The sequence below is a fragment of the Theropithecus gelada genome, chromosome 9 (assembly GCF_003255815.1).
Source record: "Theropithecus gelada isolate Dixy chromosome 9, Tgel_1.0, whole genome shotgun sequence".
NCBI classification, from domain to species: Eukaryota; Metazoa; Chordata; class Mammalia; order Primates; family Cercopithecidae; genus Theropithecus; species Theropithecus gelada.
In genome coordinates, this window is record NC_037677.1 from 64595183 (window position 1) to 64615237 (window position 20055).

The window sequence follows — 20055 nt, forward strand, 5'->3', positions numbered from 1 at the left end:
CTGTTTTATACAAAAGCCACCTACAAAGCAGCAGCACAGCTCCCACCCACTCCCACTTCTGCAGCAAGAAGCTGGAGGGCAGAAAGCAGCAACTGTCTCAACTCCCAGAAAGCTCCAGGTCTGGCCCAGCCCATCCCAAGGGCACACCACCTCCTGCTTGCCAACTCAGCCTCCACGCCCTGGTTCCCCTGCAGAAGAACCATGTAACATTGTCAACGCACACTGGAAGGTGTAATGCTACCTGTGTTCTCCAAAAAATCCCTGCTCCACAGACACCAGCACCATGCCCCTAATAAAGGGAATCTGATCTCACCAAACCAGGTGGTTTGGCAATCAGTCCTGTGGAAAGCCACTTAGAGCCGCAACTGTGGCTTGGGACATGACAGGGTGCTTTGGTGCAGAGTGACACGGAACCCACCAAAGGCTGGGGGAGAATCCAAAATGGTAGCCTGGGGATGGACCGGGAATCTCTTGAGGTGGGGGTGGATAGGGCGAGTAAAAGGGTCAGACAAGGGTTAGTTTCCTAGGGATGGGGTCAGTCTAAGATCCAGGAGGGATGGGCCGGGAGTGATGGCTCATGCCTATAATCCTCACACTGTGGGAGGCTGAGGCGGGCAGATTGCTTGAGCTCAGGAGTTGCAGACCAGACCTGGCAACATAGTGAGACCCTGTCTACAGAAAATAAAAATAAAGAAAAAAGATCCAGGAGTGGGAGAGTGCAGTCACCCTGGGCTGCTTGAAGATTTCATCTGTGTTTGGGTGGAGGGGGCGGAGGGGGTGGGGCAGGGCACATTTCATCCTTTGTCTTGGGGTTGGCAGAGAGGAAGATGAAGGGCAGGATCCGTGTGGGGATGGCAGAGAGGGGACCAGTGTTGCGGTCCTCTCACTGAACCCAAGCAGCCTGGAAGCCAAGTGGCCTTGTTCTGTAATCCCAGCACTTTAGGAGGTCAAGGCAGGCAGATCACTTAGGTGTGGAGTTCGAGACCAGTCTGGCCAACATGGTGAAAACCCCATCTCTACTAAAAATACAAAAATTAGCCGGATGTAGGGATGAGCACCTGTAGTCCCAACTACTCAGGAGGCTGAGGCAGGAGAATCGCTTGAACTTGGGAGGCAGAGGTTGCAGTGAGCTGAGATTGTGCCACTGCACTCCAGTCTGGGTGACAGCAAGACTCCATCTCAAAAAAAAAAAAACCTCCTCCACCCAGAAGGCCACAAAACTCCCCCAATGTTTGGTCTTTGCCACATCCCAAGAAACCGCGCCCCCCTCCGCCTGTCCCCCCATCCCCAGCCATTAAGCATCACTCGGGTCTTTGAATCGGTACAAAGTTTACTAGGTCATATGACATGGCTCACAAAGCGGTGGGAAATTCCAGTGATGGCATTGTTTGTTGGTTGGTTCCTTTTACCCAAATGGAGACAAGACACATTTCCGCAGGACTGTCCACCTCCCCCCACGAGACAAACAGAATGCGAGACTGTCACACGTGGCTAGGACTGGTTCCACGGACACACGATTTTGTGGCATTGACACACCACGATGCGATGCCAGGCCATATAGGTGCCAGGAGGGGAGGAAGCAGCTAATGCTATGCCCACACTCGCCTTCAGGCAGTACCCCCAGGAGGGAGGCCTGGCAGTGTCTGCTGGTGATAATACATTTCACACGGGGAGGGGGAACCCCAAGGATGGGCTTTGGAGGCCCAGAAGGCCCATCAGGTGGTGTGACTTTCCATCTCCAGTCAATAAATAACTCTGTTGGATGAATGCATACGTTAGAAATGGATGCCACTACACTTCACACGTGGGGGACCAGGTCGAAATCAAACCATGCAGAGTGGCAGGGCAGGTGAGGAGGGATCCGGGTGAGAGATATTATCAACAGCACACGCTCTATTCTGTACCCTACAATATACACCATTAGTTGGATTTTGCTTTCCTCCCCGCGCCGGCGGGCCCCGGCGCCGGTGTCTCCCAGCACAACTCGCTGGAAGGGTAGGGGGTCGCCGCTCGAAGAGAGAAGTGCTGGAGAGGCAGCAGGCTGGGGATCCCGGGCTCTTAGCTGCTTGCCTCTGTGCGTAACCGCACGCCCACGGCCGTGATGAGGGCGGCTCCCTTGCCGCTGCCATCCTCAGACAGGAGGAAGGACACGTTACATTTTGGTGAGAGTTCCTTCACCGTCTGGTGCATGATTCTGGAGAAGCTAAAAAGGACGAGAAAACAGGAGAAGGTAGTTGGAGGAAGATGAGAGATGCTGGGCCTACCTGAAAACACCAAAGCACAGACAGCCCCCTGACTGGTGATGATTCGACTTAGGATTCTTCGACTTTGTGATGGGTTTATCGGGGCATAAGCATCGGAAGTCAAAGAGACTCTGAACCTAACAATAAGAAGCGTGAACGCAGTTGGGAGGGAGGCTGCTTAGAAGCAGCTGTGGCCAGTTGAGAATGGCTGGGAGGCAAGTGGGCCTATGGTCAATCCCATTGTCACAGTTTTCGGCAGAGAGGCCCAACTGCGAATCCAAACACAACTGCTCTGTATGGCTTATGAGGGCTAGGACATGAATAACACACACAGCCACATTGGAGCTTGAGGCTCCAAGGGGACCTCAAAACCAAGGAGGATGTTAGGGGCCGATATGGATCATTAAGGCAGGCCCAAGCGGACCAAGCACTGGATCGGTTCAGGAGGCTACGCAGGAATGAATATCACCCACCTCCAGCTGCAGCCCTGAGACCCCCAGCCCCCAACCATCAACAGCCTGGCTCCCAAAGACAGGAATGCCCTCCAGTGAAGATAGTATCTGAACAAAGGCTGAATCTACATACTTGCAATTTGGGCTGAAAATGAAAGGCAGGGTCAGGCTGAAGATGCTTGGGGCTCTCAAAAGTAGTCACTGCCCTTGGTTGGGGACCTATTAGGTGGGCCAAGTGTGGTGGCTCATGCCAGCACTTTGGGAGGCCAAGGTGGGAGGATCGCTTGAGCCAAGGAGTTTGAGGACCTACCAGGTGCCCCATACTTCATAGATCTAATTTCTAGTCCTGCCAGTGGCTGCCACCCCATGAGGAAGATGAGATTTTGCAGGGATTAAGCAATTGCACACAGATTCTAAGTGACAGTGCCAGGGTTAAATCCAAGAGTATGTGGCTCCAAAGCCTAGCCCTAAACCACTCCTGTGTGCTGCCTCAGCTGATGGCAAGGAGAGCTATTAAGCAGGAGAGACAGAGGTGAGGATGGAGCAAGACAGATGGTTCCACCCCAAGCCACGGCCATGAGGTAAGCAGGTAACGTCTACACTGAGTCGGGTGAGGTTGTTTATAAGTAGGGTGACACTGTGGTCTCATTTATCTGGGATGGTCCTAGTTTGCCTACAGTCCCAGAGTAATAATTATTAGCACTCCTGACTGGCAAGAGTACCTTAGTGTAGACAATAAATAATATGGTCACCCTATTCATAAAAGCCAAGCTTTGAGACATGTGGTGGATCACAATCACACAGCAAGTGCAATCACATGTCCTTCTCTGGCATGGGGGATCAGACGCCTGACAAGAGAGAGGCCACTCCCTACCCCTCCCTGCCATGAAGCCCAGGGCCCAAACCACTCCCGCCCTTTCAAGTCTTAGCAAACTGATTCAGCAGATGAACAAGAGAGTGGCTCTCCCTCCTTTCCCATTTTATTTTTTGAGATAGGGTCTTACTCTGTTGCCCAGGCTGGAGTACAGTGGCGTGATCTGGGCTCACTGCAATCTCCACCTCCCAGGCTCAAGCAATCCTCCTGCCTCTGCCTCCCGAGTAGCTGGGACTACAGGCATTCACCACCATCCTCGGTTAATTTTCAAAATTTTTTTGTACAGAGAAGGTCTCACTATGTGGCCTAGGCTGGTCTCAAACTCCTGAACTCAAGCAGTCCTCCACCTAGGCCTCCCAAAGTGCTGGATTACAGGTGTGAACCACTGCACCCGGCTCCTCCCCTTTCTTAATATCCTCTCCCCACTTACCCAACGCAGCCTCTGGCCTGGCTACAGCTCACCAGGCTTATGAGTGAGCCCACGCCCACCCTCACCTCCTCTCCCACTGCCCAGCCCCCACCTAACAGGGCCTAGGAGGAGTGGAGTGAGGGTCACATCATGCCATTGGTGTGAGCTGGCCAAGTGAAGCCACTTCTCTATATCTCCCTAAGGATCCCAGTCAAACCCTACAAACTGTTCATTACCTTGTCCCAGATAATCTCCAGTTCCTGAACGCACAGCCTTTAGGCTGGCTGGGCTCCGGCAGGGAATTTCCCCAGCGTGAACCACACCGATACCCCCTAATCCAAAGGGATCCCAGCAAGCTCTGCACATCCCAACTGGAAGGCCCACTCACTGCGGATGAAGCTTGTAGAGCGTCCCGTCCACTCCCACAGTCACGTTCAGACGGTCCAGTCCTCTGTTCTCTCGGATCTTATCCACCACCGCAGCCATGCCTGCGCCACACAGCTGTGCGGCCCTCCTGGACACCACCCCGCACACAGTCTTGACGAGGATACTGTCATCGCAGGTGCTATTCAGACCCAGCTGCTGGAGGATGGCCCGGACCTGGAGCAGTGCTAATCGGTCACTGTGGGGGACAAAAGCCAGAGGGCTGGATGAAGTGGGACCCACAAGAGCAGCCTGGGGACCGCCTCCGAAGGATGGCCCCCCCCCCAGTCACTGTACTCATCCACAAACAGAGTCAAGGGCAAGTGTTACATGTTAAATTGTGGAGAATTTGGCAAATCTAGCAAAATAAAAATTGGAAAATTTAAACCACTGTCTCAACATCTCGGAAAATGCTATTAACATTCTAATATATTTCCTTTCAGTTTATTTTTCCTAGCTGGTATGCTTTCTCATGATATGCGAAATGGGATTATCCTTGATATGTGATTTTCTTGCTCTTTCCTGTTTCATGCCTTGAGCAATTTCCCACAGCCTTATCTGAGAACAGGATTGGAAACAGCTGCCACAATATTCCTTCTAGGGATGCACCATGATTTCTTTAGCCCATTCGGAGAAATTCAAGTTAATTGCAATTTTCTGCTATTATAAAGAAACATTTTAGGCTGGGAGCGGTGGCTCACGCCTGTAATCCCAGCACTTTGGGAGGCCGAGGCAGGCAGATTGCCTAAACTCAGGAGTTTGAGACCAGCCTGGGCAATACAGTGAAACCCTGTCTCTACTAAAATATAAAAAATTAGCCAGGCATGGTGGCGTGTGCCTGTAGTCCCAGCTACTCAGGAGGCTGAGGCAGAAGAATTGCTTGAACCCAGGAGGCGGAGGTTGCAGTGACCTGAGATTGTGCCACTGCACTCCAGCCTGGGCAGCTCAGTCTCACAAATTTGATAAAGTTTGTTTATAAATCTTAAATTTCTTTTGCTACACATTGCCAGATGCCTTACAGAAAATTTTATCCATTTACTCTCTCTTCAGCAGAGTATTTGGCCACACTTATTCTCACTGGAAAAGACCATTTTTTACAACTTTAGATAGTTTTATAAGGTGGCATCATAATCACAAGACTATAGTTTAATTTATATTCTTCTCTATTAGTGAGGATGACTTTTTTTTTTTCCCATTTGTTTTTTGGCCATATAAACTACTTCTTATGTCTCAAGACTTTTCTCCTGGTATGTTTGTCTTGTTTATATTAAATTGAAAGAGATGATGATGACCGGGATGGTACACTGAAGACCAGCCAGGCTTCCTGGAGGACTTATCATGTAACATATATTTTACATACATTACCTTACTTACTCCTCAACCAACCAATGCATGTATGATTATTCCCATTTTAAAGATAAGGCAACTGAGGCTGGGAGAAATTGAGCATCGCAAAGCACACAGCCGGTGGAGAAGAGCAGGTGTAGACCAGACCTGCCAAAGCCCACCATGCCCTGCTAGGCGTCTTGTCATACACAGTACAAATGTCTTCCTCAGTTTACTGTTGCCTTTTAAGTTTGATTACTATTTTTTTTTTTTTTTTACTTATAGATGCTATGTAGCTATATTTGGCTATTTTTCTTTATGATTTCTTTCTTTGCTATTATGCTTGAAAAGACTTTCCACACCACTTCACACCCCTTAGGATGGCTATTCTCAAAAAACCCAGAAAATTACAAGTGTTGGCGCGGAGGTGGAGAACCTAGAACTTTCACGGGCTGCCGGTGGGAATGTACAATGTTACGGCCACTGTGGAAAACAACATGGTGGTTCCTCAAACAATTCAATGGGGAATTACCGTATGATCCCGCAGTTCCACTTAGGGTGCATACACACACACACAAACTGAAAGCAGGGACTAAAGGAGATACTGGTCACCCATGTTCATAGTAGCATCTGTCACAATATCCGAAAGGTGGAAGCAAGCCAAGTGTCCATGGATGGATGAATAAACAAACAAAATGCAGTGTGTGTGTGACGGAATATCACTCAGCCTTAAAAATAAGGAAATGATGGCCGGGCGCTGTGGTTCACGCCTGTAATCCCAGCACTTTGGGAGGCCAAGGCGGACGGATCACCTGAGGTCGGGAGTTTGGGACCAGCTTGACCAACATGAGGAAACCCCATCTCTACTAAAAATACAAAATTATTTCTAGTGGGGCGTGCCAGATGTGCATGGTGGTATGCCCCTGTAATCCCAGCTACTCAGGAGGCTGAGGCAGGAGAATCACTTGAACCTGGGAGGCGGAGGTTATGGTGAGCTGAGGTTGTGCCATTGCACTCCAGCCTGGGCAACAAGAGCGAAACTCCGTCTCAAAAAAAAAAAAAATTAAAAAATAAGGAAATTCTAATACATGCCACAATACAGATGAACCTTAAGACATTATGCTAAGTGAATTAAGCCAGTCACAAAGGACAAATGCTATATGATTCTATTTATATGAAGTATCCAGAGTTGTCAAATCCAAAAAGACAGAGAGTAGAATGGTGGTTGCTGGGGTGGGGGAAGGGAGGAATGGGGAGTTAGTGTTTGCTGAGTACAGAGCTTCAGCTGAGGAGATGAAAAGTGTTCCGGAAATGGATGGTGGTGATAGCTGTGCGACTATGTGAATGTACTTAATGCCACAGAACTGTATACTTAAAAACCATTTTGCCTGGGTAAGAGCAATGTATAGGCTTGTTAGGTTTTTTTTGTTTAAGGTTTAATATCTTTCTTTTCTTTCTTTCTTTTTCTTTTTTTTTTTTTTTTTTTTTTTTTTGTTGTTGTTGAGACAGGGTCTGTCTCTGTTGCCCAGGCTGGAGTGCAGTGGTGCAACCTCAGCTAACTGCAACCTCCGCCTCCTGGGCTCAAGCCGTCCTCCCACCTCAGCCTCCCAAATAGCTGGGACGACAGGAATGTGCCACCACACCCAGCTAGTTTTTGTGCTTTTTGTAGAAACAGGGTCTTGCCATGTTACCCGGGCTGGTCTCGAACACCTGAGCTCAAGTGATTCACCCGCCTCAGCCTCCTAAAGGGCTGGGATTACAGGCTTGAGCTACCATGCCCAGCCTACACAGAGCCTACATTAGGTTATTATGACCATTCTAAAAAGAACACAGTATTTGCACAATTGCTTTTGTTTTTTCTGACCATTTTTCCTCCTTCTCACACAGTGTGCCTTGGAAGACAGCAAAGGCAAGGAAGAAACGTTCCCTGGACAGGAGAAAAGTAGAAAGAAGGTGGAACAACTTGCCGAGGGGCATCAGCTCCTAGGTGGCCTGGCACTGAACCCCAGGCTGCCTTTCAGATAAATCCAGGGTGGGCCCTATGCACCCCCAATTCAAGTATGTGTAGTGCACCTTTACCATCTGAAATGGAATCCATATAACCTTCTTACACACATAATTTCAAATAAATCAATATAATGCCCCAACATAAAGGATGGATAAAAGGAAAGTAAGTAATTTATTTACTTATTGAGATAGAGTCTCCTTCTGTTGCCGGGCCAGGCTGGAGTGCAGTGGCGCGATCTCAGTTCACTGCAACCTCCACCTCCTGGGTTCAAGCGAGTCTCCTGCCTCAGCCTCCCAAGTAGCTGGGATTACAGGCATATGCCACCACACCCGGCTAATTTTTTGTATTTTTAGTGGAGACAGGGTTTCATCATGTTAGCCGGGATGGTCTCAATCTCCTGACCTCGTGATTCACCCGCCTCAGCCTCCCAAAGTGCTGGGATTACAGGCGTGAGCCACCGCGCCAGGCCAAGGAAATTAATTTATAATAAAATTGTAAGATTTCACTATGCAAATGCCCAGGGTCTGCTATTCCAGAGGAGAAAAAACATCCTCAAAAATGGCCAATGTCCCCTAGGGTCCCTACCACCCCCATCACAATCCACTGGCCAGGAGACCTCTGAAGGGTGGGTGCTGGCAGGGAAGGCACTGCCCACTCACCTCTCGATCTGAGAGAGAAACTTGGTCTCAAAGATGCCCCGGGTCTTCAGCGGCTCTGAGATCTGCCCTCGGAAGAGGAATCCCTTCTTGGTGAAGTCAATTAAGATGTTGCGGACGATTTCACCCAGGTACATACCACTGATCATCTTCTCATACCTGAGACAGGAGGAGGGGCCTGGGGTGTCTATGGGAAGTGGCCAGGAGGACTGTCAGCCCTTGGTCTCAAGGTCACTCCGCGTCTCTTACTGCCCCTCAAGCGCATCACCAACAGCCAGTGCCCAGCCCTGTGCTCTGCTGCAGAGGCAGCGTGGGAGGACCAGGGGGTCCTCCACTCTCTCACATCAGAAACACCACCACCAGCATTCATGTCTATCCGCTAGACTGGTCTCCCTCCTCAGCCACCTTCTAGCTGTCGGCCCCAAGGGCACTTCCCTGAGAGCCTGTCCTCCTCCTCCATCCTGGGTTCTACCTGCCTGTTTCAGGTTCCCACACACCTCACCATTCTCCTCCTTCATAACACACATGAGCTCACTGCCTCCCACCACTGCTGCAGTGACAGCCCCAAGAGGACAGGGCATGTGTGCCTTTTTCAGCTCTGAGTCCCCAGGGCACAGCACAGCATAGCATAGCACTGGGCCCTCAGTAAAGTGCCCAAAAAATATCTGCAGAATAAGCAAATGACTGGGCTAAGTCTTAAAGGAACAAGAAGACAAAAAAAAAAAAGGAAAGTTCCTAGATTTTTCTAAAGGTTTTGCAAATACCCAGAGTACTGGTCAAGCCCACAGCAGAGTGACAAAGCCACACAGAAGGGAGAATTCAGTGGCCACAACACACTGGAGGTCAACCTGTTCTTGGAACTTTGAATGTCCTGCCCTCTCCATGCTCAAGGGTCTCAAGGAATAACAAAGGATTGATTAATTTCCACGGCATATGCCCAAGCCCAGTGTCCCAAAGCTGAGAAGAGTCCCCTGGAATTAGGATACTCCAGGATTCCTCCTATTTCTTGTGGTACATGGAAGAACATGAAACACAATGGAATCACAGAGGCGTGGACACCACTACCAAGTCCCATCCAGTCCTTCTCATTCCACCACAAAGACCACCCCAGTTTGGTGCTGACATGTCTTTAACCCCTTCCAACACTTGCTGATTCCCCCCTTTTTAACCAAGAGGATCTTACTATTATTGTTGTTATTATTGTTACTAATTTTTAGTAGAGATGGGGTCTTGCTATGCTGCCCAGGGTGGTCTCAACTTCCTGAGCTCAAGCAATCCGCCCGCCTTGGCCTCCCAAAGTTCTAGGATTACTTTGATGATCCACTGCACCCGGGCCAAAGGGGGTTTTAGCTCAGGGCCTTTGGTAGGCGACAGCATCTAGCTGGACTTGAATAACACAGTTCTTCACTATACTCATTTTATAGTTACCATCTCTTTATGGTAATACTGTTTCTCCCTCTTTTTCCTCCTTCATTAAATGTCAGTAAAGACTATAAGTGCCAGGCGTGGTGGCTCATGCCTGTAATCCCAGTACTCTGGGAAGCCTAGACAGGCAGATCACCTGAGGTTGGGAGTTCGAGACCAGCCTGACCAACATGGAGAAACCCCATCTCTACTAAAAATATAAAATTAGCCGGGTGTGATGGCGCATGCCTGTAATCCCAGCTACTGGGGGAAGCTGAGGCAGAAGAATCACTTGAACCCGGGAGATGGAGGTTGTGGTGAGCCGAGATCACGCCACTGCACTCCAGCCTGGGCAATAAGAGCGAAACTCCGTCTCAAAAAAAAAAAAAAAAAAAAAAGGAGTATAAGCTGATTTAAAGAAAAACACTAAGTAAATAACAGCATAGGTGGTATTCAGAAACAGCAAAAACCTTGAGGGGGCTAGGGAATGACTCGTGTTGGGTGCTACTCCAGCCCTTCTTTCTGCTCCTGGGAGACAACTTGGACCAACTCATCCTGGCCGTGGCAGAGGATGGCCTGATTCCTGGGGGCTTGGGACAAAGGGTCACTTGTCTCATTTCGGAGTATGGCAGACACTGCCATTTTGGACATGGTCCCTGAGACCTGAGCTGCAGAGCTCCACACGGCCACTAGGTGGTGCAGGAGGCTCGCAGAGGGAAGTACAATTGCCACAGGGCCTCTGCTTCACCCCAACCTGCCACCCAGCCACCCTCACCCCACCCCCTTGTTATTCTGATGGGGAAGGAACACAGCAAGAGGATCGGAAGGCCAGAATCCTCCAGGCTAAAAAACAGTCACAGGTGGCCCCTAGACAGGCATCAACCCCGGGCCATCTTGTACCATGTTGGGGGTCTGTCCTCCCTGGTTCTCTGCTGTCCAAAAGGCCAAGGTCAGGAGTGAGCCAGGGGGTCCAGTCTTGAAGCCTCTGTTCACACCTCTCCTCCTAGAAACTTCTTCCACTGCAAGTGGCAGAATGCAGCCAAGTGCTGCCCCCATCCCGACTGTGGGTGCCCTCTCCGCCAGGCGGGGTTACCTTTGTTTCCCGGCATTTAGGGAATATTCATCCACCAGTCTGTCGTACTGTGTCCTGATATCATCCAGACACCCATTGTCCCCAAAGGCCCCCCACTCCATGTTGATGCACATCAGCCCCCGGTCTCCCTCCACCATCTCCACATTCTTCATCTCCTCCATGTAGCAGGCATTGCTGCCAGTCCCTGGAACACACAAAGGGGCAGTGAGGAGTGGTGGCCTTGCATTTGGGGGTCTTGCAACTGCTTTATAGCAAAGAGATGGAGCGTTAATGGTAGAGATTTAGGCAACATTCAGACCAGAAGAAAAAATATATACATAGACACACAACAATATGCATACATGCCTATACAATACATACATGCCTATACAATACATACATGCCTATATGTATGTGTATAAAATATTAGGGGATTATCTTCTATTATACTATGGATATTCACTTATTTTCTTTTTCTTTTCTTCAAGACAGTGTCTGGCTCTGTCACCCAGGCTGGAGTGCAGTGGCGCAATCTCGGCTCACTGCAACCTCCAAGTCAGGGCTCAAGTGATTTTCCCACCTCAGTCTTCCAAGTGGCTGGAACTACAGGCACCACCACCATGCCTGGCTTTTTTAAATTTTTAGCAGAGATAGGATTTTGCCATGTTGCCTAGGTTCATCTCAAATTCCAGGGCTCAAGCTACCCTCTCGCCTCAGCCTCACAAAGTGATTACAGGCGTGAGGCACCATGCCCAGGCCCACTTATCTTTTCTTGACAAGGATGGTTGGTCATGGACTCTGCCTGCTCAATAAGCTTTCCTACATATCTTGGGATGAAGCCCACAGTTCAGGGCAGGACAGTGTCTTCAGCATTTCAAGGGGGGCTTTCAAAAGCAATGGTTTTTCATCCTTTTTGTATCAGACCTCTGAAGATCAGATGATTCTTCTATGAAAAAGACACCTTTCATAGGTGTCTTTTTCACCTATGAAAAAGGTGAAAAAGACACCTATGTGTGCGGTGTGCGGTGGACCCACACACCGCACACATGTAACCTGGCATATGCTTGCCAGGGGCTCAGGGATCTCTGACTTCCATTCCTGAACTCCCTAGAGAAGAGTCGCTTAAAATAGAAGGACCACAGACTGCTGTTCCAGCCCAAGAGGAGCTAAGAAACTGAAGGCAAGCATCCTGCAACTTTCACAGCAATTTTAATTGCCATGATATCCAAGCTTGTGGTCACTGAACTTGTCTCACTGAATAGACTGGACATTTAAAAACCAATCAACTAACCCAGGAAGAGTGCTTCACACACATACTTTAATATGCACCTGGATCACCTGGGGACCCTAAGAAGCAGATCCAGATTCAAGAGGCTTGGGCCGGGACCTGAGAGCCTGCGTCTCTAACAAGCTCCCAGGATGATGCTAATGATGCACCCAGGAGCACCATCCACCCATCCAGGGTGGGATGTAGGTGAACCTTCATCAGGAGGACACAAGACACACCCCCTGACCAGACCAAAAGGGCTTTGGTAGTTTTCATCCCCTTTGAAGAAACTTAAGTAGAGTTCAAAGACTGTACAGCTGGATGATGTTTGTTCTTTGTTTTCTCAGCCCCCCTTTCACCCAAGGTTAAAACTGAGAGAAGAGGAGCTCCAAAAATGGAAGATGATGGGAGTGGGAGATGCAAAGAAAGTCAAAACATGGGCCGGGCGCGGTGGTTCAAGCCTGTAATCCCAGCACTTTGGGAGGCCGAGACGGGCGGATCACGAGGTCAGGAGATCGAGACCATCCTGGCTAACACGGTGAAACCCCGTCTCTACTAAAAAATACAAAAAACTAGCCGGGCGAGGTGGCGGGCGCCTGTAGTCCCAGCTACTCGGGAGGCTGAGGCAGGAGAATGGCGGGAACCCGGGAGGCGGAGCTTGCAGTGAGCTGAGATCATCCGGCCACAGCACTCCAGCCTGGGTGACACAGCGAGACTCCGTCTCAAAAAAAAAAAAAAAAAAAAAAGAAAGTCAAAACATGGAAACTATACATCTTGCCTATGTGAGTCCTGAGCAAAGAGATCAATTGACGGAGGAAAGAAGAAGTAGTTATGAAATGTAGCTGGAGCCTGGTGCCAGGAAACAGGCGGGTCTACCTCCCAGGAGGGAAGGTGGGGCCCCTAGCTTTGCATTTCATACCTAAGCCCATTCATAGAAAGAAAGGGAGGGGCTGGGTGGAGAAAGCCAGGCCCCAAACAACCTTTCACCACGAGCTGCTCCCTAGTTTTTTTTAATTTCAACAGAAGCGAAAAGTGGCTTAACAATGAATGAAAAATTCTTCCTGGCACCTGGAAGGCAGCCTGCTGGGGCCTCTTCCCAAGCTCTAGATGCTCAGCAACTGATTCAGTAGCAGGGGTGCCACTGCTCACTGGCCAGGCAGAGTCTGCAGATGTTGGCTAAGAAACTCTCTGGGGTCTTTCCCAGCATCCCCTGACATGAGGAGCAGGACCAGCAGGACAAATGGTTTCCTCATAGCCCAAATCAATATGCTTCAGGAACGATGTGCTCGAGGCCCAGACCCCTAATGTGTTTGGATTACAAGGCAACAAACTGCAGTGACCACCTCTCTGCAACCCCCTTCAGTGGCTGGGACCAAGCACAAACAGTGGCTGCTAAAGGCAAAATGGTGCCCAAGACCATCCTGCCCCTTTCCATGCTCTAAGCATGGTCAGCATGGGAAGTGCTCTCTACTTCCTTTCCAGCCTCAGACTCCCTCCCTACCCCATCCCTCTGCAATACCTGCCCAGAGCCCCTCCATACAAGGCCCATAGAGCTGCCATGTTTGCCAGTCCCGCTCCAGGTACCTGTCTCCACTCAAGCCACGTGAGCCTTTTGGGGCCTCATTCCACAAGAGTTCAGTTCATGACAGTCTGATCATAAGCAATGTGTAGCATTATGGGTGTCTTAGGAAAGAGACCCTGACCCCCGGCCCCCGTTGGAGACTCTGCAGCCTTCATCCAGCCCTGAACTCTGGAGGTGGTCAGGAAACGATACTGACAGATAAGACCACCCCATACAGAGGACCAAGCTGCCGGGCCAAGGCTCTACAAAACAGGGAAAGCCCAGCCTTCCCTTCCCCAGGGAGAGACCTTCCAGGAAACTCACCAACAATGAGTCCGACCTCACAGGTGGGCTCCTCATAAGCACAGGTCATCATGGTGCCCACTGTGTCGTTGACCACAGCCACCACGTCCAGGTCAAATTCCTTTGCAAAGAAAGGGACACAGCTTTAGGAATAGGATCATTATGCCTGGCTTGAATGCTGCTGGTTCTGTCTGCTGCACTGCAGTCAGAGAGCCCTGGTTATCATGTTAGATGGTTTTCTTACCAGCCTACAAAAACGTAATGAATGTTCCTTCACAGACTAAACCTCTGCTATTAAGGATATATCTGAAACATGAGATCTAAGGAAGGGAAAGTATTCTACCCATTTTACAGATACTATTAGAGTGAATCATAGAATAGGGGAGACAAGCAGCAATGATCAAATAGCTTCTTCCCTTTGGAGTTTAAAGCATTATGGCCTTTCAGAGGGCAAAACGGAAAATATCAAACTCATTGCTCAGAATCTGTCCTTGAGAAATAGTCATGCAGGTGCACAAAGGCACACATACAAGGATATTTACTGCATGACGTGCAAGTCAGAAAAAGGAAACAATCCAAGTGTAGATCAAATGGGCTATGTAAACCGCATTCCAGACATATGCTGGAATCCTACACAGCCAGGAAAAAGAAAGAGGTTGGTCTAAATGCAATGATGAGGAAGGATACCTGTTTCATATTAAATCAAAAAAACAAGTTGTCATGTTATATAAATGGTATAATTCCTATTTTTTAAGTGTGTGTGTGTGTATTGGCATATGCGTGAAAAGCAAGATAGAAGAATTAACACTAACAGTTGTGAAACAGGCAAAAATAGAACACCAGGTATCCTTTCTAATTTAAGAGACAGAGTCTTGCTCTGTCACCCAGGCTGGAGTGCACTACCCCAATCATGGCTCACTGCAGACTCAACCTCCTAAGCTCAAGTAATCCTCCCACCTCAGCCTCCCAAGTAGGTGGGACCACAGGTGTGCACCACTATGGACTGGCTAATTTTTTATTTTTTAATTTCTTGTAGAGACTGGGTCTTACTACGTTACCCAGGCTGGTCTCCAACTCCTGGGCTCAAGCGTTCCTCCTGCCTTGGCCTCCCAAAGTTCCTCCTGCCTTGGCTACAGGTGTAAGCCACTGCACCCAACCTGCAGCTATATTTTCAATGAAATATTGTAAGTTGTGTAGCATACCCTTCCAGATGCAACTCAGCCCTCTTTCTTTTTTTTCCTATTTAACTGCAAAAGACAGCAGACAAATCAGCCCTCTTTCAGACACTCATGTCAGCTTCCCTGACTGCCTAGTGCCTAGGTATCTGTCTGCTCTTTAGATTGTCATTTGAAGTGTTTTTGTTTTGCTTTGTTTTTTAAATTTCTTACTTTGCTCAGTGTAATGGGGTTTGAAAAAAGGCAAAAGAAAAAAAATGTGAAACAGTCTCTGACTCCCTAATTAATTAATGAGTTAAATATTGGAAATTTTTCATTTTATATTTTTTCAACGTACTCCAACCAAAGACCACCAGAAACACACCTGTAATCTAACAAAGTCGGGCTTTACTGACTCACTGCAACACTGAAGAACACACCCCATGGGGCATCTCGGAAAGTGGCTTGGTGTGGTGGCCCATGCTTGGAATCCCAACACTGAGAGGGTAAGACAGGAGGATCACTTGAGCCCAGGAGTTCAAGACCAGCCTGGGTAACACAGCAAGACTCCACCTCTATTTAAAAACCTCAACACTTTGGGAGGCCAAGGTGAGCAGATCACTTGAGCCCAGGAGTTGGAGACCAGCCTGGGCAATATGACAAAACACCATCTCTACCAAAAATACAAAAATTAGCCGGGTGTAGATGCCCACCTGTAGTCCCAGCTACTAGGGAGGCTGAAGCGGAAGGATCTCTTGAGCCTGGGAGGCCGAGGTTGCAGTGAGCCAAGATTGCACCACTGCACTCCAGCCTGGGTGACAGAGTCTGTCTCAAAAAAGGAAACTTTAAAGTTCTAAAAAAAAAAAAAATGTAATTTGGATCTGTGTCTGTGTTGTGGTTTGGGGGAAGGTTTAAAGAATTGGGGCTTTGCTCTGGATTGGATATTGTCAGGAACCAGGGGCAATTCTACGGTTACAGACTGGTCTTTTTCTTGTCTAAATCCATCATGGTCCCGGACGGAGTGGCTGTGTCTGATGTTTCCGCTCTGTAATTGTTTGTGGACTCTGTGAAATTGTTTGTGTTCCGCAGGAGAACACCAAGGCACAATTGAGAGTGTCAGGCTGTGCCCACCTGTCAGGGACTGCTTCTCTCTTTTTCAATTTGTATGAGAGTCATGATTTACCTTTCTAAAAATAATAATAATAATAATCCTTTAACAACATAAACCTATGAGCCCTTGTTTCGCTGCGGGCAGTGGAGTCAGGAAATAGGGAGCTTTTCTTGGCCAGGTCACATGCTTCTGTATTGTTTGAATTCTTTTTTTTTTTTTTTTGAGATGGAGCCTTGCTCTGTCACCCAGGCTGGAGTGCAGTGGCACGATCTCAGCTCACTGCACCTCCTCCTGGGTTCAAGCGATTCTTCTGCCTCAGCCTCCCGAGTAGCTGGGACTACGGGTGGCACCACCACACCCGGCAAATTTTTGTAATTTTAGTAGAGACGGGGTTTCACCATATTGGCCAGGTTGGTCTCAAACTCCCGACCTCATGATCCACCCGCCTCGGCCTCCCAAAGTGCTGGGATTACAGGTGTGAGCCACCACACCCAGCCTGAATTCTTTACAACAGGCAAACACACGTTTTAGAAACCCCTAAAACAGTAAAGATTTTTAAAAACATTATTTTAATAGTTACCTCTCTCCTTTTTATCGCATCCCTTAGTAAGGTGGCTACATCATGGCCCACGCAGTCTGTTGCCTTAAAACCCTTTGTCCACGTGATCAAGATTCCCTAAAACATAAAAAGCACCAGGAGAGTCCTGTGTAATTAACCCAGAAGGGGTGAATACAAAATTCCAACCCTCCCTCCTGAGTCAACAACTGCTGAGGGCTCACAACATCGGAGACAGAGTTCAAACATCTGAGGACAAACCAATAAAATATGATAGACCCTCCTCACCATCCTCATAGGGGTCTGAAATAATCCCACTTCACAGATGGAGAAAATGAGGTACATTAGGTAAATAGTGATGTCTAAGTTTACCCAGCAGACAGCAAAGACGGCACTCAATAATGGAGAGCCCAGACCACCCGATTCTTAGCCTGGTACTGCCACTGGCATAACCAGCTGTACAGAAGAGTCTACTGACACTATAACTAAAGGATCCTAAGAGTTTAGTAATGCTGTGACTACCTAAAATACATTTTAGGTTTCACTGGATTGAAGTTAAAACACTTCCTGGGGAAAAAAGTACCCTGGGTGTGTGTTGACTGTGATGAATCCAAGGTGAAGGTATAAGTGAAGTGCTTTAAAAACAAACAAACAAACAAACAAAAAACCCTCAAGTTTTCATAGATCTAACTCCTGAGCTCTAAAACAGTTTCAGAAGAAAAAAGTCCCAAGTCAGCGACGTGACTGGATTAACTGGTTTACAGAGGCAGGTGACCATACCTAGCTCTCCTAGGGCTGCTCATTAAGCCTTAAACCCTGGCCTAAGACCCACCTCCAGAACTCCTGCCTGGTTATGTCTCTACCTGTGACACCCAGAGCTACCTACAGCTCTTCCAACATGACAGGCTGGGTCTTGCCTCCGTGACTCTGCACCATTGGTTCTTTCTGCCCAGAATCCACTCCCCAACCCTGACTGCATGGAGCTGGAGCCGCTGGTGTTAGGCACTCGGCTCCCCCACTAGACTGTGGCCTTCCAGAGGACAGGAGCTGTAACCTTCAGCTCTGAGCCCAGTACTCAGTAGTCAGCAGGTGCTCAAGCTCTGATCTTGGACCCTGATTCATCCCGTGTATTGAACAAACATTTATTATCTCCTCTGATTGGACACTGTGCTAGGGCGTGTGGGGATACAGGTCCTTGCTCACGGAGTATACCACTAGCAGAAACAAAAGACGCTGTCACTAAGAACTAACTGTGTAAGAAGTGCTATAAGCAAGGCAACAATCAAATGAACAGGGGGCACAGAAGAGGACAAGGTTCTATTTTTGCCTGGAGGACCAGAAGGTTTCCCAGAAAAGGTGACTGCTTTCAAAGAGAAAAGAAGAGAGAAGAGTCCCAGTATGTCCTGCAGGCTGTGAAATAAAGCCTGGCTCAACCCACTGTGACTGTGACTGTCACCTAGGAATGACACTGAGGCTGGAGAAGGCCTCAAGGGCCAGCCCACCCAGGCCACAGGGGACTCGGTGCTGCCTGATCACTGAGGCCTAAGGACAGAGACTCACCGCATCCAGACTCGTCTGCTGGCAGGGAAATGAGAACGTGAAGCCCAGAGGCATCCTAGGGCCTTTGATCCCCATGTAGTCCAGGAAGTCAGAGATGCAGGAGACAATGTGATCAAACAGCTGCAGGAGAAAAGAAAGGATCTCCTATGCTCTCTGTGGTTTTAATTTTATCAGTGCACATGGACCAAAGTGTGTATACACACACACACACACGTATGCAAACACACCCCCCACACATGCAGAGTGAGCATCCTTTTCCAGAGCCTTGTCAGTCACCAGAGTGTCACAAGCCAGGCATGGCAAAAAGCATCTGGTGCTTCTGGGCCACAAGGACACAAATCCATGTGGGCATCCCATGGAGGATTTTGGTCATCACGTGACTGCCGGTGCCACTGGCCGTGTGTGCAGTGCATATGCACTATGGTTTTGTAATCTCACCTCTTCCCCAGTGCCCTGCATGATTTCAATAGGAATGGCGTAGATCTTGTTGTGCATTTCCACCGTTCTCTTTTTCCCACTACGGATTTTCACCAGCAGCACACGGAAATTGGTTCCTCCAAGATCCAGGGCCAAGAAGTCACCATTCTCTGTTGCAGTCAAAAACGTAAAGAATGTCAAAAACAGCTAAGTGCCTCTTGGCAGCCAGTAACCCCAAGACTCCAGACTTTCAAGGGGAGAATCCCATAGCAAACACAGAGGAGAAGCTGCAACTCCTCCCTTAAGGACACAGCACAGACTCAGAGGAAGAGTGGGCACTACATCCCTGACCACCACAGACTTGGAGCCACACTGGGAGGGGAGCATGTGAGTAAACCACCTGTCACAATACACAGACTTCACCAGGGCTGCAACAATGAAAATCTCCTACAAAAATTAATAATTTATGTCAGGGTGTTGGGTATTTGCAAAAACAGCCACATCATTCCCTTCCCTGCATGTGCAAAATCCTTCTTTGCAATGTGACTGCAGTTCTTCCCACTGAAAGATGGAGTCAATTTCTCCTCCCCTGGGATCTAGCCCAGCCCTAGGATTGTTCAGGCCAACAGAGTGTGGCAGAGGCAAAGCTGAGCCTATCCCCAGTCTGGGCTTCCAGGAGGCTTTGAAGTCTTCCCCTCTCCCTTGCAGCCCTTACTGCCACCACTTGAACAGACAGGTGGCCCACTGAAGGATGAGACACAGGGCCAGGGACCCCCGCACCCCAGCCAGCAACCAACCGCTGGACATGTGTGGAAGGGCATCTGAGATCTGTCTCAGCTGACCCAACAGCTGACTGCAGATGCAGGAATGAGGCCGGCAGAGGTCAGCCGCACCTGGCCCTGAAGAGCAGAACTGTCCAACTGACCCACAGATGCATGAACAATAATAAAGGGTGGTTCTTTTAAGCCACTAAGTATAAGGGTGGCTTATAATGTGGTATTAGGTAACTTACACATAGGACTCATTCCTGTCACAAACATTCATTACTCCAAGGACCCACCTGAAAAGCTCTTCAGATTCCCCATAATGATCGGCTTCAGTGAAAACTACCAAGGTTAGCATAAAGGGTTGGATTCCGTGCTACCATTTGCCTGAATGCAAAACTCCCCAGGCCCTGAATGTCTCATGCATACTCTATCGAGATTTAAGAACGGTACACTGAGTGTTTATCCTTCTGCTGGCTTACCTTGGCTTTGGGA

The 20055-nt window shown here is 48.8% G+C and overlaps 1 protein-coding gene across 9 annotated transcripts in view; it reads right to left on the reverse strand.

The window, feature by feature from the left end:
• Positions 1-1312: 1312 nt before the first annotated feature.
• Positions 1313-20055, reverse strand: part of HK1 (hexokinase 1) — a 130910-nt gene continuing 112167 nt past the window's right edge. For all 9 annotated transcript variants that reach the window (XM_025395785.1, XM_025395782.1, XM_025395783.1 and 6 more), the window contains 8 exons: positions 18818-18966; positions 18380-18499; positions 16844-16939; positions 14020-14119; positions 10889-11072; positions 8395-8550; positions 4367-4600; positions 1313-2203 (listed from right to left, as the gene is read on the reverse strand). In XM_025395785.1, coding sequence (XP_025251570.1) covers positions 2059-2203; positions 4367-4600; positions 8395-8550; positions 10889-11072; positions 14020-14119; positions 16844-16939; positions 18380-18499; positions 18818-18966 — 1184 coding nt within the window. In that variant the 3' untranslated portion in view covers positions 1313-2058. The remainder of the gene's footprint in view (positions 2204-4366; positions 4601-8394; positions 8551-10888; positions 11073-14019; positions 14120-16843; positions 16940-18379; positions 18500-18817; positions 18967-20055) is intronic.